Source organism: Pteropus vampyrus, unplaced genomic scaffold (genome assembly GCF_000151845.1).
Source record: "Pteropus vampyrus isolate Shadow unplaced genomic scaffold, Pvam_2.0 Scaffold151, whole genome shotgun sequence".
Taxonomy (NCBI): Eukaryota; Metazoa; Chordata; class Mammalia; order Chiroptera; family Pteropodidae; genus Pteropus; species Pteropus vampyrus.
This window is the reverse complement of record NW_011888932.1, coordinates 4,369,103-4,397,040: the sequence shown is the minus strand read 5'-3', so window position 1 is coordinate 4,397,040 and position 27,938 is coordinate 4,369,103. Positions and strand designations below refer to the sequence as shown.

The 27,938-nt window shown below is 39.2% G+C and overlaps 1 protein-coding gene across 3 annotated transcripts in view; it reads right to left on the bottom strand.

Moving 5' to 3' along the window:
- The window catches only part of PDE4B (phosphodiesterase 4B), a 500,375-nt gene that overhangs the window by 82,926 nt on the left and 389,511 nt on the right, over positions 1–27,938 (bottom strand). For all 3 annotated transcript variants that reach the window (XM_011369584.2, XM_023536202.1, XM_011369585.2), the window contains 3 exons: positions 27,285–27,321; positions 27,091–27,161; positions 19,167–19,216 (listed from right to left, as the gene is read on the bottom strand). In XM_011369584.2, coding sequence (XP_011367886.1) covers positions 19,167–19,216; positions 27,091–27,161; positions 27,285–27,321 — 158 coding nt within the window. The remainder of the gene's footprint in view (positions 1–19,166; positions 19,217–27,090; positions 27,162–27,284; positions 27,322–27,938) is intronic.

Genomic DNA, 27,938 nt, shown 5'->3' with positions numbered 1-27,938 from the left:
CTCCCTCCTGGTCCAAAAGAGAAGAGATCCATTGCTATTTTATTCACCACTACCTAACAAAATGCCGGACACATAACGGAATCTATCTACAAAATACTTGTTCAATAAACGAGCGAATAATTAAGCAGTCATCGAAGTGTTAATCTGAGCAGTTGAAACCATAGAACCAAAGCAGAGCTTTGGCCAAACTCACTTAAATAGTTGGACCATGACAAATTATTCTCCCAGAAAGTGGTGCCAAGTCCTGTTGATGATGGAGCATCTCATGACTGTGACAGGATCTTTCCTTCTTCCAGTTTTATGCAGATTATGAGCCTCCTCTGTGAAATCTTTACCCTTGTCTATTTAATTTCTAACCAAGATCCAACTTTAAGTCCCTGTCTTTGATGAAATACCTCCCCATATTTAACCATTTAAGTAACAATAAAAGTGATATTGCGGTGGTTTCCCCCTCTGTGAACTCACAGGTCCTTATGATCCTCAGAAAACCTAGAGCATTCATTGAATAATTATATTCAACTTCGTGCAGTTATTATAAACCAGGTACTGGTTTAAGAAATGGAGATCAAACATAAAGTTCCTTGAACTAACATTTATTCAGCATCACTCGTACCAGACTGTCTTAAGTATTTTATAACATCAGTATTCATTCTCACTGGAAACACATTTTCTTTTTGATTTTTATTTATTTATTTTTATTTAGCAAATATTTTCATAGCACATACTGTGTACCAGGCCCTAGTCTAAGGACTGTACAAATTATAATTCATTTAACCTTTATAACAAATCTAAGGTAGGTAGAGTGATTATCCTTATTTGAGAGTTTGAGAAACTGAGGCAAAGACAAGATATTTGCTCAAAACCACAGAGATAATAAATGACAGGCCAGAACTTGGGCCCAGGCAACCGAGGCTCTAAGGTCTACGTACTCAACCATCATTTCAGCAGCCTTTCAACTCCTGTGAGGTAGGTGAGATTACTCTTGTTTCATCAGAAGGAACTTTGCTAGAGTTACATAGTTCATTCATGCCTTCAACATCGAATATTAATAGAGCACCTACTAAATGTTAAGTACACTGCTGGCTTCTGAGAAACAGAGTGTTGGAACAGATTTGTCCTCAGGGAGTTTATAATCCAGCTACTACATTGGCAAAGTGGGATTTAGATTTAAGAACTTCTGGTTCCAAAACTCAAGTGGCATTTTCATGATTCCATTCTGAGTTAGGTCAGATTTTTTCAGTTCAGAGATGAGGCCTCAACTAACAAGTGGTAGAGGTGAAACAGCTGTGAAACCACCACAGATCATTTTCATGTTATTTAAATGGTTAAATGTTCTACAGTTAAATTTCATCCCCATCCGCACTCACTGTCATCTGTGGGATCCTGATTTTAAAGATTGCTCATACTGTTTGGGACAGTGCCACACACATAGTCAATGTTCAATATAGAGATCTGGAATGAGTTGTGACTGGTTGAGTTCTCATAACAACTAACGAAGCTGGCAGTATTAGTTTTGCTATGCTTAAGATTTCTTCAAGCTTCTTCAAACTTGAACAGTTAATTACGATGCCAGACATACACTAGCTTTTCCTGGCTCTTCGAGGACTGTGACTCAAAGACTGAATGGCATAAAACCAGGAGGTATTCTGAATATTCTAGGTCCTGTGTACTTCCAGATTCAATATTGCCCTTCCTAAGGAACCTCAGAGCCCCATCCACTGCTACTAAGCCCTAGGGAACGAGGAGTCCTGACTTCGTGACCACAAATTGTTTCATGTTTATGTTGCCAAAATAGGCAAACTGAATTTTCATTTTTTTCACTAGTGCAATGAGAAGCACCAGGGCCCTGGGCCTCAGAAATGATGGGGAAAAAAAAATGTAAATGTATACAGAGCAATTACCAATGTTTGCCATGCTGCTTTATTTGTTTTGGGGGAATGTGGATTTATTAATAATAAAGTTTCTCAAATGTGGCAGGCACACCTGGGTCACAAAGTATCAGTCACAGGAAGTAACTCAAGAAAAACCTCATACAGTCACCCAGTCCTGCATCTGCCAAGGGTGTGTGGGCTATGTTTCTGCCTTCTGTGTTTTAACGGCATTTCAAAATAAAAGAGATGTTAGGTGTGATCTCTCACCTGTGATTCGGAATTAACATTAACAATGGTGCTCATGATAGGAAAATGTAAAACAAAACATACAAAAACTTTAAACTCTTCAAAATTTTAACTCATAACTCTGAGTAAGCTGTTCCCCTAAATATACACAGAAAAAAAAATGACTAGTAGACTTCAATTAGCAGAAGCACGTGGCATCTTCTACGGAGACTCATGGGCAAAAGGAAAAAAAAAAATCTACATTTATTTGCTTAGTACTTATTTATTTAACCTTCTGGCTGGGCTGGGTTGTTGAATTTGGTTTTACATCCTGAATTACAAAATTTATGATGGGAACGTGTGTCAGCTGTTTTCTGAAGGAAAGAAAGACCTCTGTTCTTTGTCTTCTCTCATAATAGAGCCAAGAGCCCTACATGTTTGTTTAGAAACATTAAAATATGTGAAGAGTAAGAACAGAACTCTAGCTGGGCTTCCTTTCTACATCTTCTGTTCTTTCCTCCTAACGGTACCCTGGGCAGTCTCCTGGTACCTTCTGCCTGGACCACTTTGCTTGGTCTCCTCTGAAATTCTTCCAATCCATCTGGCGAAAGGCTGCCACAGTCAGAATCAGCTAAGATTTTCTGGGAAACCATGACATGCCTGCTTTGCGTATAATGTGATCAAACATAGATCTTATGCTTTATTTAATTCTCACAATCACTTCGTGACATAAGGAAGGGTGCAGTATGGAAGTAGCCAAGGGCATGGGTTCAGGATCAGATAGAAAGAATTTAAATCCTAGTTCCACTACTTTTCCCCCCAGCTTTACTGAGATATAATTGACATATAACATTGTCAGTTTAAGGTGTACAACATGGGGATTTGCTACACATACAATTGTGAAATGATTACAACAATAAAGTGAGTTCACACATCCACGACTCCACTACTTTTTAATGGAGACTTTGGGAAAGTCAATACCCTCATCTGAAAAGTGGAATAAGAACAGTTCCTACTCATAGAGTTGTTTTTAAAATACCTTTATTGAGGCTTAGTTTGCATATCATATACTTCACCTTTTTCGAGTAGACAACTCTTAGGATTTTAGTAGATTTACTAAATTGTGCAAACCAATACCATAAATCAGCTTAAGAACATTTGGTCCAAAATGGTCCCTCATGCACCTTTACTGTTAACCCCTGTCTCCTGCCCTGGCCCGAATTTTTGTCCTTGTATCTATCTTTACTTTTTCTGGATATTTCACATAAATATAATATATTTTATGGTATCTCTTGCTTGGCTTCTTTCACTGAGCATAATATTTTTGAGAAATGGGGATATGTAGCATACATTCTTAACTTGTTTGTTTTTACTGCTGAATAATATACTTCATCGTATAGATGTATCACCCTTTGTCTATCTGTTCACCAGTTGATAGACAGGTTGCTACCACTTTTGGCTATTATAACAAATGCTGCTAAGAACATTTGTGTTCAAGACTTTGTATGGGTATATGTCTTCAGTTCTCTTGTGCAGATTCCTAATAGTGCAATTGGTGGGCTATTCGGTAAATTTATTTTTAACTTTTTAAGAATTCACAAAGTTGTTCTGAAGCTTAAACATTGCATAGAGATGGCCTAGCCTGATGCTATGCAGAAAGTAATGATCATTAAGATTTTGTCGTTGCTGTGGCAGCTCTTTTTCAGAGGTTTCATCTTGCATACTTTGTAGATGAGGAAGCTAAAATAAAGCTCAAAAAGGGTTATCAACATACTCAAGATCACACGGTTAATCGATTGATGAACTGAAATTCTCTCCCATGTTTTCTGACTTCACTGGCACTGTTTCCTGTCACCAGAGTCTGTACTATGTTCACCATCCTGAGAAGCACAGTTCTAATAATGCCTCCTCTGAAGAACAAATATCAGTGGCCCCTGGTTGTACATAAAATAAAATCTCAACTTCTGCACTAGGTATATAAAGCTCCATATTATTTTCCTACCCATCTCTCCTGCCTAATCTCCTACCACACACCTTCACCTTATCTTCCCTTCATGAATCTCAAGATGATTTTCATCTCAATATTTCAGTCCATACTCTTTGAGCTACTACGCCTTTGTTTGATCATAATCTGCTTTCTTGAATGATATTTTTTATTTTTGCCTTTTGAAATCTTATGCATCCTTCAAGGTAGTTCAAATCATATCTCTTATATCTTCTTTGTGCTAGTGACCCTGGTCGAAAATCATCTGTATTCTCCTAATCCACTTAGTTTTAATGGGTGTTCAGTGGATGTGCCGACAGAAGCTGAAATGACTGGAAGAAACTCAGCTGTATAATGAATGACCCAATATGAGAAGTACTAATTTTTAAAAATTCTTTTATATAATTTCCAGGTATAGCACAGTACAGAGTGTTATACAATCCTGCTCCTTATAATTTGCTTTCCTCTGTGTGTCTAGGGCACTATATTCATGCTTCAGGCAAATTCTTATCCCACTGTATTACACGTCAATTTATGTTTGTCTGTCCCACAAGAATGTGTTCCTCCAGAGAATGAACTGTCTTATTCATTCTTGTGTACCCATAGCCCATTGCCCAGCACAATATCTGCTTCATGTAGTGGTGAGTATTCACGAGGTGCTTTTTGAATGAATGAATGAATGAATGAATGAATGAATAAGAGGGCGAGTGAGTAAGAAAACAAGGTGTTTGCTCTCTCTTTGACAGAAACACCATTAAAAGTAGGTAGTACTCTCTTGTCTAACATCAGAGTTCTAAAAGAGCTTTCTGCTTTGAGAAAGACTAATCTTCCCATTGGCCTACTGTTAATCCTACTTCCTCCAAATGGCTCACCTAATTAAGTCAATAAGTAAGACCCAGTTGTAATCTTCCAAGATTCCTGTCATGAGGGGGCTAACAAACGTAGATAATAGAACAGCAACAACAACCAGCATGTATTCAGTCATTATTCTGTGACTGGCACTATTTTAAGTGTTTTATATTAAATAACTCATTTAATCCTCATAACTCTAAGAGGAAGGTATTAAAGACAAAGAAAATGAGGACGAAGAACCCAAGAAATAGAGAAGGTTTAAGAAATAAGTAGCCTAATAAGTAGTAGTAGGGATGGGATCTAAATCTAGGTTCTCTGGCTCCAGAATCTCCCTATGAGAATACTTTTAAGTTTAGGGGAGGGGCCATGTCCCCTTCATTTTTGTTTCCCCAGCACTCCTAAGCACTTGATGACCATTTGCTATTGAACTTTACAAACTACAAGGCTGACAGGGTTTAGGGAAATACCCTCTGTTATGCAACATTAATGTGGCCTAATGTCAGGGTAGAAAGGAGTGGAAGAAGCCCAGGTTTCAGAGCCAGACCAATGTGTTGTGGGCTTAAAGTCAAGATTCACTGGTAACTAGCTGAGGGACTGTTTCTTCTCTGACAAAAAATTATCCATCTCAATACCCACACACCACCATTTCTGGGCCAGGAGCCATTTTGGATGTTTGAAGTCTCCGTGAGATTGGATTCTAGACTCAAAGTCTCAAAATAATTAAAAATAAAGATAACTAAGTATGAAGTTAAAAGATTTACCTCAGGTCACACACCTGGTTGGTACTGGTACTAAAATTTAGTTTCCTGAGTTCTAGCTCACTGCTCTTTCGCTTTAGTCACAGAGTTTCATTTGAGGTAGATAAGTTGAACAAAAAAAATAAGAAGCAAATTATTCAAACGGGACTTTCCAGAGCAAGCCTAGAATTGGACAGTTGTCTCCTTGTGTTCAAGTGAGGCCCGCCCCAGTTTCACTATAGATCTGAAATCTAACTCTCCTTGTGATGTCAGAGGCTAAGGATATCTTTTAAGCAGTGAGTAATGTTTGGGAGATAAGTCTCTTTCTGCTCTGCTGTATCCTAAAAATTCTCTCTTTTCATCTTGCCCTGCTCAATACCTGAAAGAACTACCTTTCAGTGAAGGGGACTTGTTCCTCTAAGAGAGGAAGACAGCACTATGACCTCCCTGTTGGCTTGATTATTTCCCTGAGGGAAGACAATGGTTTGAAGCACATTTTCTTTTAAATCCTCTCTAGTTCTAGAATCTGTAGAAAAGAACAGATTAAATGAAGCCCATGAGGGTATTATCCAGAGAAAGCTGAGTGTGGTTAAAGCAGCAGATATAAACATCATGCCAAGGGTAAATGTACCTTAAAGACAGATATCTGTGTGGGTATCATCTGCAGAACTTGTACTTACCTGATAGCATAAGGAGGCTACTGCCAAGTATATAGGCTTTGGAGCCAAATAAGCTAGTGTTCAAATCCTACCTCTGTTATTTACTAGCTGAATGTCTTTATACTACTACTCGTCCTTATTGAGGTATGGTTTCATTGGTTTAAAAAAAAAATGAGATAATAATATTGACTCCATAAAGGGTTTTACTGACAAAAAAAAATCTCACTGTAGTTCCTAATAGCAAATCTGGTACTTAGCAGAGTTTTAGTATTGTGTTAACACTTCTCCCCCATGCCTTGTAGTTGAAACAAATGCTCTATAGTTAACTCTTTGGAAACAAAGAAAACACTTTGGGGACAGTGTAGAGTTGACATTGATTTATCAAACCACTGTTCTAGCATATACACTCATAATGCCGGAAAAAAATCTCATAATCGACTGAGTCCACCCTTCCTCTAAATGACAGAATCCCATATTAAACTTTCTACGTTTGTCGAGACAAGTGCTTGTCTAGCCAGAAAATGCACAATGAACTGCTCCCCAGGAAAACCCATTCCATTTCCTGCCATAGCTTTAAGGGGTTAAATAGCTCACTGAGGCAAGCATCTTCTCTCCTATGAATTCCACCCATTGTAACCTGCCATTGCTCTCTGCCCTGGCAGCACAGAGCATGGAAAGGGAATGTTTCCCTAACACTATTCCCTGCTAACAAATGAAATGAATTCCTTCCACAGACACTTGAGGAATGGGACATAGCAAGTTAGCCCATCAGCAAAATTAAGAAATGGAAGTACATTCCACTGCTGCGGAAAAAAGAGGAGGTAGAGATAAGTGTTTCTGCAACTTGAGTTAAACAAGTTACTCAAGACCTGAAGAAATCCTAAGATATGGGGGGAAAGAGCATGGTGAGATGCTAATTCCTTAGACTCCAGAAAGTATCAAGGGTACATTCAGTTTAGTAATTTGCTGAGAGCAATTCTTTATCAAAAGATAAATGAGGGTGAGTTAGAAAGTACACCTTGAAGGCAGGGTCATAGGTCTAAGATATCCCAGGCTGGAGGTGGTTACAGGAGCCAGGCATCTTTGAGTTAGACTGCCCTGGAATGTTACTGAGAAGCAAGAATATAAAGGTGATAGCAGAAGCTTGGAACTATGGTGAACACAAGGCTATGAACAGGGTGTGAAGGTTTGCCTGTTTGTAAATGTGCTGTGCAAAGGAGTTGGAGGCCTCATCTCTGAATAAATCCTTTCTCAGTAACAGCAACACAAGAATCAGAGGGAAAATAGAGATAAGAAGGTTTTAAAATTCAAGTTCAAGAAGGAAAGACTCTTGAGGATGACTTAGTGAATCCGGTTGCTATTCGAATTTCCAAATTGTTTAAGAGGATATGAATATTTTGAACCCCATTCTGTGGAAATAAGTAATATATATAAAGAAGATTCCCACCTCACTCTAACCCCCCACCCCCAATGAGGTATTTCAGGTCAAAAATTAACCTCTTTTTGAGATCTTCCTCCTAATTGAATTTAAGGTCATTGGTTGAAGTCTCCAGACATGCAGCACAAAATGACCGGCATTTTTATAAAGCTGAAGCTCAAGATTTTCTTTTTTCTCTCATGGCAACTCAGTAGAAAGAATGATAAGATGAATGATGATGTATTTGTGGTGTCACCAACATTTAGGAGGTGTGCTGTCAGTGTTCACAGTAAAAACTATGTCCTTCTGGTCTTTCAAACTACGATAATAGTTTTCAAAACAATTCTGGGAGCTGAGAGGAATGATTATTTTTACCATGTTTTGAAGTAAGGTCTCAATTAGTCAGAAGGAATATAAAAATTTTTATTATCTTGAATCTTACATATTTTATTTGTAATAGAGTGGGACATAATTCTGGTCTGATTCCCAAAACAGGGTTTTCAGTTTGTTGGTTGGTGATTAGTTTTATATGTCAACTTGGCTAGGTTGTTAATACCCAGCTCTTTACTCAACATTGATCTAGGTGTTGCTGTGAAAGTATTTTGTAAATGTGGTTAACATCTACCATCAGTGGACATTTAACGAGCCCAAGGATTCATTGTTTGTCAGGAATGTGTAAAGAAGCTATTGCTACTGAGAACCTAAGTCTTCTCAGCTGCACGAAGACATGGAAAGCTTCTCCCAGGGCCTGTGCATCACATGTAAGGTGTGAGTTAATTTCACAGAACTGAGCCTCTGAGAGCAATGCAGGGATGAAAAGGAAGTCACGGTGTTACGTGCTTAGTAGGATGACTGGCTCTTTTGATGGGACTGTCCTTTCAGAGCCAGCAAATGGAGAGCTCCAGAGGTTTAGACTTTGCCTTCCAGAGAGATAGTCACATAGACTAAGAGGATGAAACAGCTCTTTTGTAATCCCAATTTCCTTTTTGCGCAGATGGCGATCCAGGTTGGTATCATGGATTTTGAAACAAATGTTTGCTTCATGGACATTGTTTCAAGTTCCCCAGGCTGCAGCATTGGGGCAGTTGCAAAGTCACTCAGTTTCGCTCTCTGCAAGGCAAATTCCTCCTTATCAGAATCTACCCCTGACTAAGGAAGTCCATTTCTCCGTGGATAAGACAGCACAGTCTTTCTCTCCTTTTACTTGGAAATTTGTTTTACTACCTCTCTTTTGTTCATTCTTTTTTCAAACATAATTTTTGAGCACCTGCTCTGTGCCAGGCACTGAGCATACAGTCTAATGGTGTAAGCAATCAAGAAAACAGTTACAATACATTAAAAACAGTTAACATTTATTTAGTGCTTTCGGTGTGCCAGCCATTGCACACTTTACATACATTCTATGAGAAAGGTCCTATTATCACCCCATTGCACATATGAGGAAACCAAGGCCCAGAGAATCCACATTATTCTCATTTTTACAGGTGAGAAGATGAGGTGACATTATAGCATTCTGTACTTTTTACAGTGATCAAATGTAAAATCGTGTATTTATTCATTTAATATTTCGTGGGCCGTAAGCTCCATGAGGTTAGGGTCTGAATTCATTCTCTTTATCACTGTATCCCCAGCGTCTAACACAGCATTTCATGTGCAGTAGACGTTTAATAAATGCTTATTGAATAAATGAATAAATAACTAATGAATATGTATGAGACATAGCTCTCTCGATACATATATATATATATATATTTTTTACTACTTACAATCAAATGAATAGATGACAAAGGAATTAAAAGAAACTTTCTATTATCTAGTAATTATTTGGGCTGTAGAAAGTTTAGTACCTTTGCTTGCTCTCCTATTGTGAAATTCTCTCCATCCTCCTTTCCCGTTAGTTATAATATCCGGGGGTTAGAGTGAGGTGGAGGCAGGGAGAGCGTGGTCCAGACTAGAGGAAAGAGCATGGGTTTTCAAGAAGTACACATCTAAGTTTCAGTTCTGACTCTATCACTTACTGACTGTGTGGTCTTGAGTAAGCCCCACATATTCCCTGAGCCTCCTTTTCTAAATCTGTGAAATAGGGACAATAATATTTGAAAAACAGTTTAGTTGGGAGAATTAGGTGAGATAATGTTTACAGAGGGCTTAGGTGAGTGCCTGACACATAACAGTTGAAGAACTGCTAGCTCCTTTCCCCTTATGCAATCAGAGCCAGGTGTATGGAGCTTTGGAAATTATCTAGTTTACTAGATAAGCAGTACTAGCCAGACTAGACTAGACCCTAGAAATGTGAAGCACAAAGTGTAACTGAAGGGCAGGGGCAAAGACTGCATTATCTAACCTGACTGTCTCCATGGATCAAATGAACTGGATAATCGCCATGGCCCCAGCTCACTCTGTGGACACAGCTAAAGATGAGGTAGGAAGGTACACAAAACCCTGAGGGGTCATTTTTGGTACTTGTCAACAGCTCTGGCTGGGAGTAAGTCAAGACAATAAACTAAGAAAAAAATCCAGTGAGTTCTGTTGCCTGTTCTCTATTTCAGGGGACAGTCCCTGCTTTGTTTCTCTTCTCTTGGGTGAAAGGCTGTTCCCTGAAATGCTCCGGGCTTCTGAGAACAGCTTTGGAGGCAACTCCATAATGTGCTGGCCAGAGGTTGATGAGAAGCAAGCAAGCAGAATTCACCCTGCCCCCAGGACCACACAGTCTTGGGGATGCAGGAGGCAGAAAAGGGAACTTAAATGGTCCTCTTCCTTCCTCCTTCACCTCCCAACATCATATTCATTCTACTCTAGGCCAACCCTGACCTCCTTCCCAATAAAGAGAGAAGGGGGTAGCTGAGAATGAGGGTGGCTTCTCTTCCCAGAAGTAATTGAGAGAGAGCATAAGAGTATTTCCAAAAGGAGTCAAAGGCCTCCCCCAGGCTGGACTCTGCTGGTAGTAGGTTTTGTCTTCTCTCTGAAGGAAAGATTGCCAGCTTCTGCTGCTACTCTCCACTGAACTTCCTGAGTTGAAAAACCTGTGCTTGTGCAGGTATGTGCCAAAACCTACACATTATATTTAAATACAACTGTAATGAGTTGTATAGCTGTAATTATTCTATCTCACAAAGTGAAGTCCTCTCAGGCTTATGCAAAAGAAAACCCTCGGTTCACTCAGATCTAATTTATCAGAGTCCTAATAGAGTGTTCTTCTTTGCACTCTGTTTTTAAGAGAAGGAATCATGCTTGCATAGTGTCTGTCCCTTTACATTTACTATCAGCTCCATTCTCTCTCTCCAGCTCCTTTAGTTTTTCTGTATGTCTGGGAGAATCCTACCTTCAGCTCTAAATCTATTTTTATATAACCAGATCTTTATGGTTTCCTGGGAAAAGAATCTTAAAATTCAAAGAAAGATTGCCTTCTAGTTTGCATTACTATAGAAGGGAAGTAGATTAGAAACTTTTAAACAGATCTCAACAAGGCTTTCTGTTTTGGTTCCCTTCTGATACCAGCAGGCTCTTAGCTATCACACACTGACCACCTGCTATGTGCTGGGTGCTATGGGAAGCATGTCGTATACACAATACCAATACTAATAATGACATTTTCTAAGTGTCAGGAGCCATTCTAAGTGCTTAATATAAGTTTACATATTTAATCCTTACAACCAACATACAAGGTATGTATGATTTCTATCCCAGTTTTGGAGATGATGTAATTGAGACATGGAGTCGTTAAGTAATTTGTCCTAAAGTCACATAGTGGTAGAGCTGGGATTTGAGAGGCATCCTGGCTCCAGAGACTTCACTCTTAACCACTACATCCATAACTTTTCTCATTTAGTCCTCACAGCAATCTTTTGAGACAAACTGTTAAAATGCCCACTTTCCAGATAAGAAAACTAAGTCTCAGAGAAGTAATTTGCCTACCCGGGATTCCCAGCCCAATTTAATTCGAGATGCTAATTGAAGACCAACTGTGCGCCTGGCACTCTGCTACGCACTAAGAGCGTAAGATAGGGTGATAAACTAGTTACGTTTAGTCATTTTCCTTTATTCATTTCTTTTAACACTGCCACTTCTTCCTGAAGTAATGGATAATAAAGAGTTCCCTTCAAGTGAAGAAAAGTCACATGTAGTCAAGGTTAGCCAGGGATATCAGCATTGTACACATGCCTGAGAGCTAGAAGATACTTAGAGAAGCCTGAAAAAACGCCTAATATGAGCCTCAGCTCCTTTCCAGTCCTTTCTGATTCAGGCTCGAGCATATGTTCATTTGTATTTGTTCATTCCATAAACATTTATTAAGCATCTGCTATGTTCCAGGTCACATGCTATAAATTAGAGATAAATGAAAAAAAAAAAAAAAAGAAGATTAGTACTTGAACTTGGGACATTCTTAGTTTACAAAGGGAGAAAATTCAATGAATAATTATAGGATAATATGGCAAGTACAATAATTGAGATTTTGAAATAATAATCAAGATAATAATCGAGAGTAATTTTGGATGGTTGTGGGGAGCACATCCAGAAGACGGCATCCACGCTAAGTCTTGAAGGATAAAAAATGCACTTCCCAGATGGAGACGGGTCAAGGAACTAGTATTTACTAAGCATACACTATATATCAGACCCTAGATTGAGACTATATATTTAGTTTAATCCTGACTCCAGAATCCAAAAATCAGTGAGTATAAAGAACTTGCTCACAGTGACAATGTAAGAAAACCCCTGAGCTGAATAGGTGAATGTTATTTTCGGAAGAGAGAAGCCCAGGCAGTAGGAACAGCATGCACAAAGGCAGGAAGGCAAAAAGAGCCTGGCACATTTGAGGGACAGTATGTTCAGTGCACCTCAGTCATCAGCTGTGCATGGGAACAGGGGGTAAAGTGGAAGATGAGGACAAAGAAAGAATTAGGAACAAAATTCTAGAAGACTTTGCATATCTGGTGAGAAGTGGGGATCTTAACCTGAAGGCAAAGGATAGTCAATTAAGAAAATAACATAAATCATAATTACAATAATTGCCTGCGGGAGGTGAAGAGAGAGAGATAAAAAGGTAGATGGTGAAGCAACTATTCAAAGCCAGGAATATGGGATAAGGAGCAATGGTGAAGGGGAGGATAGATGTCAGCCTCTAGCTGAAAAAAAGGGGTTACTGAAGGGGTCGGGTATCTGGCACTTCTGTATATATTTACTGATATGGAAGTGGGGGAGTGCGAAGAGTCAAAGAATAGGGGTTGGAAATGGAGAAAAATGCTAAAGCCAATATGGTAGTTTGCCAACAAGATTTTGAAGAAAGCTGCCTGTCCAAGATGGCTCCCCAACTACGAGCCTGGGAAGTAGAAGAGTCCAGGTGTGAGGTGGATCTCTGGCTCTGAGTCCTGGGGTTGTCCAGGTAAACAGAGCTGTCAAGAATATCCAGAAAGAGACAGATGTTCCCTGAAGACTCTCTCTGACACGCCTGGGAGCTGCATGACCAGGCTTGAGGCAGGCAGCAGCTGGGGTTTGGGAGGACACAGGCACGTGGGCAGCCTCCTGCCTTCTGTGAGAGCTTTGCAGATGAGGCGGCTGAGAGAAGTGAATCTTTCTTCCCAGGCTCCTCCCCCAGCCCTTGCTTCAGAGCCATGGTGCCTTAGCACAGAGCAGGCTGCATAAAGGTTAATTCATAGATGAGAGGCTGCAGCTACAAGCCACACAGAGGCAGCAGCAAGGATAAAATTGTGTGCGTGTGTGTTTGTGTGTGTGTGTGTGTGTGTGTGTGTGTGTAAGAAATTGTTTATTCAAGGAACTATATATCAAACATAGCCTTACTTGCAGACAATAGTGATTTGTTTAGACAGTTTATGGCACCAAATAAACATCAAATGGGCTGTGTACAGCTAAAGGTGTCACCCTTCATGGTCTCAATTACAGGAGATGCTTTTGCACACAAAACGGCAAGGCAACTATATCTGGGCATCTGCCTGAGCCTACTTTAACCAAAGAGAAAGAAAGGCCGGAACTGAAATGCAAAAGAAAGAAACTGTTTGGAGATAGGTCTGCTACAGTATAAACTTTTCCTTTTCTCTGGCTTACTGCTATAGCAAAACCTGATGGTTGTCTTTGTAAAAAACGTGTCTGTATCTAGGTCCCTGGCAGTGATTTGCCTCTGGGAGGGCCAGCAATCTATTTAATGACTCCATTGACGTCAATAGCATAACTGAAATACTTACTAACATGCATGATTCCAACTTTCAAGGGGGGAGTGGGTAGATGGTGTTTCTCAGCAGAACAAAAACATGAAGTGGATTTAACACGGAACGAACTCAACTCCTTAGGCAGCAAGTGGGAGATTAGATGCTTCAGGTCTCATCGGTTTTATTTAACACAAAGAAACATTCACACTAAATTTAGAAATTAATTCTGAACTGGTAAAATAGACGTCAACAAGCAGGACTTTATTTTTGGCAATGTTTGCTAGAGGTTAACGTTTTAACTATTTTCACTTTAGCTGACTTGTCAATGTTTCTGCAACTACCTATACTTAATTTCAGACATATATGAAATAATTGCAAATCAATATAAATAGCTCAGTGTTGATGCTCTGGAGTAAACTTTCATAGAAGGCTATTTTAGACAAAAGCAATTCTTATGAAACAACCATCTGGGGAATTATTCTCAGGATTACTGAGAATAATTAATTAATAGTAGTAAGAGAATAATTAGTAGTTAGGGGCTTTTCTAGTGCATTTTCCCTATAGTTTTGTACATAAATTGCTTAAACACTCAATTATACTAATAATTCAGGCCACATGACATTGAGAACATTGATGAAAAAATAATCTGATATTTCTAGTTTTTTTATATTTTCCTTTCTTTTTCTTTTGCCTTCCTCTTCTTATTTTTAAAAAATTTCCTCCAATATCTTCTTTATCATGAGTGGTCACAGCTTTTTGTAACAAAATTGATTTTATTTGTATTTGTCTACAAATGTTGCAGTCCTGCCTGACAGTTCTTGCTTAATGTGGAAACCAAGCAAACGTTCAGCTTATGCCAGGCTTCGTTTCCAGCCATCTAACACGGCTTGGCTCTCAGGCCATTGTAGTGGTTCTCAGAGAGTCCTTTGCTTGTGCACACACAGCTCATCTCTCATCCTAGGCCCTGGTAGCTCTGGCAAAGAAAGAGAACTGAATCAATGTCATGACTTTCTGAATTTCTTAGAATCCAAGATAAGTCACTGAGCTCCTTGTCTATTTCTCGAACAGACCCTGCATCTGGCACACCTCCGTGAACCTCCAGGGGAATATTCATAATTAAAGTAAAAATATGGGAGGAATTCATATTGAGAAACAGGTTTCTTAGGAGAAAGCCTCTTCTTCTGTTTTATCAGAGTCATTTCCTCTCCAGAATGGCCTGGACACATAATAGAAGAAATGGATTCCCATGAGCACTGAAAAAAATTAATTAAGTCTGTTCCTCACTTAAGCCAACCTATTTCAGACATGCTGGAAAGCCCTATATTATCCTATTTCTCTGTACACAGGCCTTTCTTGAAATACATCTAGGACCGGTGTTGAAAACCACCATCAACCAAGGCTGCAGATATCGAGGCTGGTAGAGACTTCAGGTCTGCAGCAATCTGGCCTGAATCCCTCAAAGCAATTCTCTAGTCATCTTTTTGACGTGGTTTGCTGTCATTCTCGATGACCCATGGACTTGGGTGTTGTTCTTCATTACATCTAATCTGTCACATTGGTGGTGCTCTTGCTCAATACAATTATTGGTAAATTTTGAAATAAGAAAATTAGTGTAGAACATCCAACCCTACATATCAATTTGGCGGCTAAAGGTTATGTATATGACACATATTATTACAAATCAAGTCACATTTATATGAATCAGAGGTGCTGGCCGTTAAAAGAACCCTTTTGTAAAGAAACATTTTGTAAAGGCAGTGAACACTTGATAATTTACCCTTTCAGTAAATTCTCACATTCATGACATCTCTGTAATCACTACTGAAATGCATGTAAAAGCAAGGGATAGATAGGATGGAAAATGGAAATCCAAAATGTGACAATTATCCTACACATACACATGCATATATGTGTATGTGTAGGATAATTGTATATATCACACACTCTCACACTCTCATTCACGTACACACACACACAGACACACACACTCACATTGATTTGTTTTTCAATTATCTGATTTTTTTTTCCGTTGAAAATAGTTTTGGGGGCTGACATCCTGAGAATTACTTCAATTTTCCATTTTGAATGTGTATAGATGACAGAACTCAAGTTGCTGCCTCATTTTGGAGTTTCTTTCTCCTGTTCTCCCCTCTGCCCGCTACTACCCCTTTCTGTTCTATTCCTTAAGCATAATGTAGAGAAGACTTGTAATCCATGCTTGTGAAAAGGCAAAATGTGATAAAAATTGAGATGCTCATTGAACTCTACAGCATTAGCGTTTTCAACAGCCACCAGCAGGATTTCTGCATTTTTCTCCTTAACTTGAGAGCATGCCATTTCTGCTTTGCTCTACTTACTTGAGTTTTAAATTCTCTAACGCTTCAGTCTGGCTTTCCTATTCAAAGTGGAAAAATGCCAACTTTTCAGATTTAACTCTTTTTGTTTAAAACCCATATGACCACGCTAATATATTTAAGCAGTTATAGAGTGTGTTTCAAGTCTCTTTTAATTTAATGCAATACTGACATTTAATAGTAAAAAAAAAAAAAAGCAGAACTGAATATTTTTCATAGCCATAGAGATAAAAATAACAACTCACATAAAATTTTAATTTATGAGCATTTTCCTTAAGATATAGTCCCCAAACTTTATGTGATTCTCCTGGTCAAGTCAACATTTACTGTCCTTCTACTATGTGAAAATTACTATGCTAAAAAATTTTGAATGATAAAGAGATGAAGTTAGGTACTGCCTTCAAGGAGGTCCAATGGAGGAGACATGTAAATCATGAATGACAGTATAATTTAGAATGGAATTGATGTCATAGCATAAAAAGAAAAAAGAGCAATTACACTGATTTTCTAAAAAATCAGTATGTCTTTGCAGAGGAAAAAAATCTGTGTTGTACCCTGAGAGCTAAAAGGAATAATTTTGGTTAAACAGTGAGAAGAAAGGTACTGCAGACTGAGAAATTTGCTTCGATTTCCCCCATGAATTATTCCAGTTAATGATAAATTTGTAAGAGCAAATGTGCCAATTTAATCATGATTTCTGACAATTAGCTTTAAAATGAATTACATTGCCTTCGTTTAGATGCATTTTTAAAAGCCTTTTAAAAGAATTGCCTTCTCACTTTGTCTCTTTCTCTCTCTCTCTGAAACTTACTTTATACAAGAATACAGTTCACTAAGTCAGGCTTTCCTAACAAACTGGATTATTGCTAAATCTGTGTAAATTATTGTAGGTTTCTTGTATCTTTTATCTTAGATGTCAATTCAAATACACAAGTTCAACTTCAGTGCTGATAAATGAAAACCTAATCTTACGATCATGAAAAAGCACCTTTTAAAGCAGCACTCTAGCTTTCAATTCTGTTTGCTCTGAGCCACTTATTTTTCATTCCCCTTTAAAGTCTCTGTTTAAACATATCTCTTTGTCATACGCTGATAAATATTAAAATAACAGGAAAAATCTGCCTGACTTATTGAAGCTGATAATAAGAACAAAACACAGGATGTGTGTGTCCTCCTTCCTTTTTTGACCGTGGTTAAGCGTTAAGCGTTAAGATTTTGAAACCTATAATTACGTAATAATTGGTTCACTACATTCTCTTCTCAATGAAAAGCCAGGATTTTTGTAGTTTGCCACAAAGGCAGACAAAAACAAATTGCCTAAGTGGTATTGTCATTTCTTTGCTCCATTGTTTTAAAAGAATTTAGCAAAAGACTCTAGTTGCCAAGCTGTAGTTACTGTGCCAATAATCACAAAATGATCTTTCCAATAGCATCTTTGGTTAATGAGCTAATTTATAGAAGCATAAATATCACATTTTTCCTAATATTTTCAGTATTTATTACAAGAGAAAGAAAACAGAGTTTCGATATTCAAATTGATTCGAATTTAGGGTGCATCTTAATAAATTTGGTTAACTGAAATGTAAACAAAGGCGTCTTACTGGTAGGCCAGTATGATGAAATGATAGTAGTTTCAAAACCACCTCCCTTCATCTCCAAGTATGTAACATCAGTTTTATGTTAAAACACTCTATCTAGTTTCTTTTTATAAACTTCTAAAGGAAACAGTACATCAGCACTCCAGGTTTTTGAAGTCAATGGGTACAGTACTATTTTATTCTATTTCATATCAGGGGGCTTTAGGGGTAAACTCACCTTTACTTAATCTCTTCCTTTAATTTTTATTGCTGATATCAATTTATTTTTCATAAAATTTTTTTTTTAAAGCATGTATCATAAATACTTCAGAAGTCGACGCGTCAATGGAACTTACTGCCTTTGTTCCCTTCTTTTAAGAGTTGGGCTTTTTAATTATTTCCATTATACTTATGACCACGATACCAGCAAGAAAACACAACCTCCGAGCAAGGAAGATCATGAGTATACAGCAAAGGGAATAGCTCTGCTGGAAACACAGACATGTAGGAGGCAACGTTAGATGTTAGGTGATCTCCCTCTGAGTTCATCTTACTAGTTTCTCCCGTGGTTTTACTCAAGACCACTGCTACACTAGTGAGGTCAGGGTCAAGAGGAAAAACTCCATTTTGCACTTTTAAAAACGTCATCTAACTGGTTGTATCTTATGTCAAGAAGAATTTATGTTCAACACATCCACACATTGTTCCTTCAAGGTGGCCCTTCTGCTCCATACACACCTCTCAACTCCATATGAAAAGTATAGGCATAGTACTGAAAGATGGGAGGTTAGGTTTCTTTAAAACATCTTTGAGAAACAAAATTGGATAACCTCAGAAAGAAATGATTTGTGACCTGGAAAGAGCCTTTGGTTTCACACCTGGAAAGGATGTACATTCAAGTGGGATCTATAGCTGACGTTGAGAGGAAAACCACCAACATAGCTGGTGAGGCCCTAGGCCAATGGGGGGGCACCTTGGGGCCTTTGAGGTTAGCCCTCTTGCAGTTCACTGGGGCCAGCAAGTTGAGGTCAAGTTGCACTATCGACACAGCTCTGCCCCCTGCTCCTTTTCTGGGAAGCACCGTTACCACTCATCCATTGCATTCGGAAAGCCTGTGCGTGTGTGTGACGAGAGAATCATTTAATACTGCTTTTCACTTGGTTTCACACGGAATGAAGTAAAGCTCCAGTATGCCTTTGAAAAAAGTCACCCAGAGACATACTTTTGAGGGCCACGGTGTGCAAACAAATGCTATTATTTTTTTAAAACTTCTGAATAAAAGGCATATTATTTTGAAACATGGAGATAGGCCGTGACACGGCTTACCTTGCAGGTTGACTCTGGAGACAGGAGGCTGGCTAGCAGCTGGGGATCTCCTGTGGAGACAGAGAGAAAAGAAGGCCTGAGTCTTTGTATGAATATCCTCTCCCTGCATCCCCATGATTACTGAGGAGTTTTCCAGGTCACAGTGAGCTATCAAGTGACATAATGCTATCGCCGGAAGGCAGGCTCCTGTAACATGGGTAGATGACTGCAATTCTCTCACATCCAGATGGCCTGGAATTTCCCTATCACAGTCTCTTGGCTGCTCTAATACTCCAGGAAGGAAGTTGTTTACTCCAGGTTCCTAACCAGCCCCTCTGTTCCAGGTTTCCCTGTTCCAGGAGGCCCTTAGAAGAGGATATCCTTGCTCAGGAATGACATCAAATGTTAAGAGTGAATCCCAGCTCCTTTGGGTAGTGCTGTAGAAAGTTACAGCCAGAGGAGTCCTGAGAGACCAATCAGTCCACGCTTCTCATTTTTGTACCTCAGAAAACTGAGACCCAGAGAGGTAAAGTCACTTGCCAAAGGTCACACAGCCCCTAGGAACAGTAATCCAGGTTGCTCAATTTATGTAATAGTCTTTTCATAGAGGAACTGGGCACTATTCTACACCACAACAAACCTGTTGATGTCAAGATTCAAGTGAAACAAGCCAACAAACCCACACTCTATGAATACTGGATGGATCTTCTCCTTCTTTTCTTTCTTATTGTTCTTCTTTCTCTCTCCCCACACCCCACCCCCAATCTTGCTGCTCTCACCATCCTTCTCATGCTTTGCAGAGCTGATTCTCCTGGATTCTCAGAGCATTGCTGGAGAACATCCCAGAAATAGTACAGAGCAGTAGCCTTCAAGCTTTAGAGTACATAGGAATCACCTGGAGGCTTGTTAAAGCACATAGCTGGACCTGCTCCCAGGGTTTCTGGTTCAGTCAGCCTGGGGTGGGCTTGAGAGTTTGCATTTCTATCTGGTGCCCAGCTGGTGTTGATGCTGCAGGTCTGGGGCCACATTTTCAGAAGGAGGGAGGAAGGGAGGGAGGAAAGGAGGGAGGAAGGGAGGGAGGGAGGAAGAAGGGAGGAAGGGAGGAAGGGAGGAAGGGAGGAAGGGAGGAAGGGAGGAAGGGAGGAAGGGAGGAAGGAAGGAAGAAACTCATACATTGTCAAGGCCAAACTCGATCACTTCTTTTTTCTTGAACAAGTGCTATTCCTTTCCTGACACTGCTCAGGCCATTCTACTGAGAGGAAGCTCTCCCTGCACAAATCTACACATCTAAATATCATCTACCCTTCTGTGATTTATACGAAATATATACTTGGTCTTCCTCCTGTTCCCAGCAAAAAGCTGCTAAAACCCCTGGAATTTCCAAGGTGAGGAGAATGATCAAGGTGTCTTTTGTTATGTTAATGAGGTGATTTTGGAAAAATCCCTGGGGCTGGTTTCCAGGAAACCAACCTTGTGATTAGAGGGTTGGAACTTTCAGCCTCACCCAGGACCTCAGGGGAAGGGAGAGGGACTGGAGATTGAGTTCAATCATCAATGGTCAATGATTTCATCAATCGTGGCTTTATAACGAAGCCTTCATAAAACCCAAAGGGTCTGGGTTAATGAATACATGGAAATTCTGGGAGAGTGGCATGCTCAGAGAGCAGGGAAGCTCTTTGCTCCTTTCCAAATACCTTGTCCCACACATCAATTCCATCTGGCTATTCCTGAGCTATATAGCCTTTCATAATAAACCAGCAACCTAGTAAGTAAAATACTTTGAGTTCTATGAGCTGCTCTAGTAAATTAATTGACCCCAAGGAAGGAGTCCTCCAAACCTCTAATCTAGAGCCAGAAGCACAGGTGACCACCTGGACTTGTGATTGGCATCTGAAGTGGGGCAGAAGGGGAGTCTTATAGGACTGAACCCTAAACTGTGGGATCTGATGCTGACACATGTAAATAGTGTCAGAATTGAGTTGAATAGCTGGTATAATGAAGAATTGCTTGGATATATGGTGGGTGTGTGTGTGTGTGTGTGTGTGTCGGGGGGACATACATGGGAATTGCTGCTATCAGAATTTTACTTTCAGAGGTCAAATGCCATCTCCTAAGAATATCATCCTTTTGGCTAAAAATGATCTTCCCTCTAATCTCCCATGGGGCTTTCTTTGTACTTTAGGGCTATTTCCTCATGTTAAACTCATATGGACACATATTATCCTGACCACTAATCTGTGGCCCATTGATGGCAGGATCCTGTTCCGAACACTTTCCATATAACCTCTTCAGGACCCACCAATTTGCCTTGCAAACAGTAGGAACTCCATCAATACTGGCGAACAATTGATTGAAAGAACCATTGATGTGAAAATGATTTGAGGAGCCAAATACCATGTGACTGTTTTATCTGGTTTCCTTTTTTCATCAGAGTCTTCGTTCTATATACTAATGGCTGTTCCTCAGACACAGCATATATTTATGTTGCTGGGCCCTCGCATATGTTTTGCTCAGCTGAACACTTTCCCCCTCCTCTTTAAATGGCAAACTCTTTCACATGCTCTAGGACTCAGCTTAGGCATCGCATGCTCAGAAGAGCCTGCCCTCCCATGTATTGTCTTCGTGCTACTTCCCTGTGCTCACCCTACCACAGCACTGCTCATGCTAGATTGCAATTTCCACTTTCCTGTCTGTCTCCTCAACTCATCTGTAAGAACTTTAAGCAAAAATTGAATATTGTTCATCTATGTAACCTTGGAATCAGTAAAATGTTTGGTACGATAAAGGTATCCATCATGTATTCATCAGATTAATAATATGTTTTTAATACTTTTATTTCATTTGTCTTCCTGAGTTCCAAAGAAGGCTTTTGTAAAAAGAGACATTGAACTAAGAGACCCTAAATGCTGGAAATGTCTACTTTGTCAATAGCATGTCTACTCATAACACCCAATTCTCTCAATGACTTCTTGAAAATTACAAAAGCTACATAAATTCCCTTGTCCCAGGAGATAATTTTGAAAATATAGCTTTTATTTAGAGGTGTTAATTCAGATAAATATCTGTGTGTATAAGCTTTGGAAAGACAAGTACCATGTTTATTTGGTTTATCACTTATACCTGGTACAAAGGAGAGGCTGAATACACTTTAAATGAATGAACTCAATATTTTAAATGACTTCTGGAAGCTGCATTATGGCTTATAGGGCATGAGAATGCCAACTAAAAAACAGTGAGTGCCAGAAGAAAATGGCATTGGCTGCCCAGTTTCCAATGGTCCCTAACTTATGGAAGAATCATAAGAAGTTATATGCCTGGATTGCTGAAGACAGCGATATTAATAGGGAGAATAATATGGCCCAGCAGTAAATACTTTCCAGCCCCGAATAGTGTCCAGTGGAGAAAGAACTGGATTGTGAATAAAGAGACAGGAATCCTAATCCTGGCTCTGACTCCCTTCCAACTGTATAGCCCTGGGCAATTCATTGAACCTCTTAGTTTCTTCCTCACTTGGGGAGAGCAGGCAGCAACTAACATTTACTGTGAATTTACAATGTGCCAGGTCCTGTGTGAGAAGTTTTAAGTATATTTCCTCACTTATTCTGAGGAAATTTGGCTAGGTTCTTTCTAACTTTGAATGTTCAAAATTTTATTATTCTCAGCTAATTTAAGTTCCATGCCAAAGTACATAAAGCAATGAAAGACACTTCAGATATACACTGAAAAAAAAAAAGTGGTTATTAATTCTTTCTCCAAGATTGCATACATGTTGATTGAATTATGTCCTGGAAGAATGTTAATACGGAGATGTTATATGATTTCCTGATGTCTGTGACGTTAGTGAATGACAGAGGTGAATGACAGAGGACACTTCTTTGCTGTCAGCTCTATTCCCTGGTTATCAGAGTGCTGAATGACAGATACTCTCACTCATACTTGTAATTTTGCCACCAGTCTCTTTGAAGCCAGTAAAAGCTTTAGGGAATCTTATCTAAATTAACAGCTCTAAATGAAAGCCATATTTTCAAAAGTAACTCTTGAGACAAAGGAAATATAAGTTTTAATTTGAAGCCAAGAAATAACAGGCCCAATCAAGCTTTCTTCAATGGAACATTTCATGGAAGGGTGAGGAAATCTCATCAATGGGAACTTTGAGATTTTCGCCCTTTGGGTGGTAAAGCTCAGGTGGACAATGGATCACTTTTATGCAGAGTAAAGAACCAAAAGATAAAGGAAATCTTGACTTATGAGAAGTGTAGTTCTATGTGGGAGTTACTTTTCATATCATAAACCACACTATCCAGATGTCTCATGAAAACCACTCCAAGGACATAATTATTGCTTAAATGTTACATTCAAGGCAAGGAGTGGCATCCTGGAACCCAAGTCAAAAATCCCAGAGAGAAACTTCAGAGTTCTATGAATCTCACAGTTTCAGCTCTTAAGATGAGTACATATGTGGGGAGAAAAATGCTCTCAGTATGGTGGATCCATTCTTGGCAGATAATCTTGTCTTCAGTTTTCTGTATCTATTTGAGGGTATTGCTTATGTAGAAATAGAATGGAGTGCCTTCAGTTTTCCAGCTTTCCAGTCTGGTCCTGCCAGGCTGCTCCATTTGTAGCTGAAATCTATCATTCAGCTCTCAGCTTGGGCTGGACTGAGGCAACCTCGACTCCCTTTGGGGAAGCTCTAGTGGTGGATGCCCCACGTCAAACTTCTGCTGGTTGGTGTTGGTTTCAAGGAAGTATTTGAAATCAGTAAGAGGATCAGCTCTGTACAAATATGGGTATGGATTTGAGAAAGGTCATTAGATACAACTATCTTACTGGTGGAGAGCTATTCTGTTTGGTGGGTGTGGTTTGGTTTGGACCAAAGATGACACAAAGGGCAATGATTTGAGAAGGGGGGTCCTCAGCCAGAGTGTGATGATGGGTTCCGGGTCAGCTCTGAATATGGCAGTTATGGTCTGAGGGTACTCAATTCCCAAAGGTTTATGTGGCTCAAAACACTCAAGGCTATGCGATGACCTGATTCTCAGGAAAGTAGCTTCAGCTGACATGGATTGTTAATCAGTAGAGTTAGGCTGAATGTCCCCCAATACTACTAACAGAGAGAGAACATCCAAGTCCTGTGCTAACAAACCAGTAACTGAAACATCTGTCTACTCCACTGCCCCCTACTTCTCCCTGGAGCTATGAAACATAGTGATCTTGAGCCTGCTTTGCTAAGAAGCCTTTGAAAAGTGTCCTTATTAATCTCATTCTCCCCAATTCCAGTCTTCATCATCTCGGTCCAGCTCTTCTCTCCTCATATTTTAATTCCTGAAAAACACTTTCATAGCTCAAGTCTCTGTCGTCAGGCTCTCTGACCTTCATCTAGTCCATACGATCTTCCTAAATGACTCCGTGTTTCAAAGCCTTCAGAAACTTCTTCCCATAAGCCAGAAGACTTAACAAAAGTAGTGAATGGAAAAAGCACTGCAATAAGAGTCAGGATGCCAGGTTTCAAGTATGACTGCTATTCACTGGAAGTGGTATGTTCTTGTACAAGTCATTTAATATCCCTGAGCTTTGTTTCCTTGTCCATAGAGTAGGGGCAACAGTACCTGTCATATATATCATTTACGGTGATCGAAACTGAGATAATTGACGTGAAACCCCAAAGTGCCATATTATTTCTGGATTCAGCGAGAGAAATGTAACTATCAATTGTAATAGCTCTCATTTATTGAGCATCTACTATGTGCTAGATGTTGCTATAAATGCCTTATAACTAATAACTATTAACTTACTTAATCTTCGGAACAACCCTACTTTAGTGATTGAGAAACTGAGATGCAGAGAGGTTAATTAATTTGCTCAAGTAGTAGAATTGAGTTATAAAACCAGTAAGTATGGTCCCAGTGGTCATATTCTATAAAAAGGTAGGGAAAGGGAAGGAATCACATATGAGAAAGTAATTTTCTAAACAATTAGTAGTCTTTCTCCAATAATTATTTATTGGGAAATTCATATGTATGATAAATATTTATGGAGTTCTTACTAGGTGTCAGGGATTTTGCTAATTCAAGAAAAAGTAAATGTAATTCTCAAGGGGACTCAAGGCGCACATTGCCTGGTGGTCGACAGAAATCCATAAGAAGTGGGTTAAGGTTTGCAGAGTGCTCTGGGGCCACTGAGTGGGGCTCAGCCAGGCTTGGTGAGGGCAGGGAAAGAATCCTGGGGAAGGTGATAGGAGAGATGAGTTACAAAAGGCAAGCAGGATTTAGTCAAGCAATCACTGGCAGGTGGAGAGCGACATTTTAGGAAGAGAGAACAGTAAGTCCATAATCGGGATGGAGACTAGAACATGCAGGGAGCAACCAGATCACGTGTTGAAATTTGATCCCACGTGGCCAGAGATCTTCTCTGATTATTCAACACTATATGTCTCGGTACTTCCTATTGAAATGTAAGCCCAGAAAGGACAGAGAAGTTGTCTGTTTCGGTCACTATGTTACCACCAGTACCTGGTACAAAGTGGGTACTCAAGAAATATTTGTTAAATAGATACATATGTGCGTGGATAAATAGTATGTACTAAATAAATACTTGTTGGGTAAATTATCTAATAAATGAATAAACGAGTACCACTGCAAAAGAGGCTCGGAAAGCATCTAGCTCTCATGTATATTGCATCAAACATAAACCCAAATGATTATCAATCAAGCAAACTTAAGTTGGATCATGAAGTGCCTTAGGAGAGAAGCGTAGGCATTTAAACTATCTTAATGACAAGAGTGAGCCAAATGAAAGGCCTCATGCTAAAGAGTGAAGCCATCAAACAGCGTGTGGTAAAAACACTCTGGTGGCAGTGGTTTAGAGAAGAGACCAATGACGGGAGAGCCTGCAGTGGGCCATGCAGAGCTCTCATAGGAGGCTCAGTAACAAGCTGTAGAACCGTGAAAGGAAAGTAAGCTTTCAAAGGAGAATTTACTTCCATTTTTAACAATTTCACTCGAAAATTTGGATAAAAGCAAAATAGAGGGTCAGTGAATAATTTCACAAAGACTGGAGAGACAGGGTGTTCTGTAGCCAACACGGGCTGGAAAACTTAGGAGATTTAGGATTTGGCCCTGGTGTGTTTATAACCTGTAATGTGGTTGTTAGCAAGTGTCCGGAGGGCCTGGGTTTCTCCTGGAAAGCGAAGAGGTTGAATCAATGGTTTCAAAGATCTCCTCCAGCTGTCCCATAAGAGGATCACAGATTCTATGACCTTCTGAGCCCTGCAATGATCTTTTAAAACGTCGTGTAGTCAACTGCATAACATTTAGACTCAGATTGAAATGATTTCGAAGGAGAAAGTAACTTCCGGAACATCAAGTTTAAACTCTTCATTTTACACATGAAGAGACCAAGTTTCCACAATGTTAATTAAAATGACTGAGGTTATGTACTTAGTTGGGTGCAGAGGAGAAGATAATTCCACACTTATTTACCAAATTGCATGAACCTATTTATATATTATTAAAAAATAGGCAACTTGGACTTGAATTTTTTGGTACTTTTAATCTTAAATTTGAATCTCTGAATTCATTAACAGCTATTCCAAAAGAATTTAAATAGAATTTATGGTTATTCCTGATAAATATTTATACTTACCAAAGTAGTTAATATAAAAGTCAACAAAACCCTCATCTCATTCTTTTATTTGTCAAACTCCTAATGCCTACTAAGTGTTAAGATTAATAATATCCAGACTAATTTCTAACATCTTACCAATTCTAAAATAGTATGGTGCTCCATCCTATTTTCCAGTTTTATTGTGTATCCTAACTTAGATTAGATGGCAAATTTCCATGCAATATATGCGTATATATATATTTAATTTATCTTTCTTAAATGCTGTTCAGTGGTTTTGCCTTTATGGAAGGGATTCATAATTCCACCAAAAGCCCATGCTTACTTGTTGGATGCTCCATGCAGGTTTGTCAGTATAGTGAAGTTGTTTCTCACACTTCGCAAGCTGGCGAGAACCTACAAGGAAATGTTTCAAGTGGTTAGAAGCAAAAGGAGACAAATGGGAAGGTTCAAAGGCCACCCTTAAGAAGCATAACCATGGAGAGAGAGAGAGTGAGCCAGGGCCAGTGTGACACATACCTGGGCAAAAGGCGTTACGATCAAGTCATCGCCATGTCTGGTGAAAAAGAGAGAAAAACATTTAAAAATGCATTTGAATGATAAATGTGACATATAAGTTGTAATATTAAACTTTATCAGTGTTAGCAGCAGAAATGTTATATAAATCCTTCTACCTAGATATAAGGCAGGACTGATTTAAGCATAAATGGGGATCTCAGGAACTTGAAAGAAAAAAAAACCAGGTTCATGGCTCCTAGGTTTACAGTGACTACACATAAAAGCATTTGCAAGCAAGCATGTATCCTTAGGGTATATTCCCATCAAATAGCAGACCCAGAGTACTGTAATTCAAAGCAACTTGCGGATTTGGGTTGCCAGAGCCAGGAATTTCAAAGGGAGGGCTGCTCACAGGCACACACAGAGTTGGAAAAAATGGCCTAACAGTCTGGATAAACGTTAACTTTGGATTTCCTGGCTTTTGTTGATTTGAACCACAGCCTTAATGCCATTTAAACACAGATTTCTGTCTGGGAATCCCATTACTTTTTGTTTTTAATATAACTTTTTTTCTTAAAGTACTCAGGGAAAAGCTTTTAATGGGAGTACACGAATTGAACCTACTGTTACCATATCATTGTTGCTCATTTTGTCCCAAAGATCTGATGAAGCTGT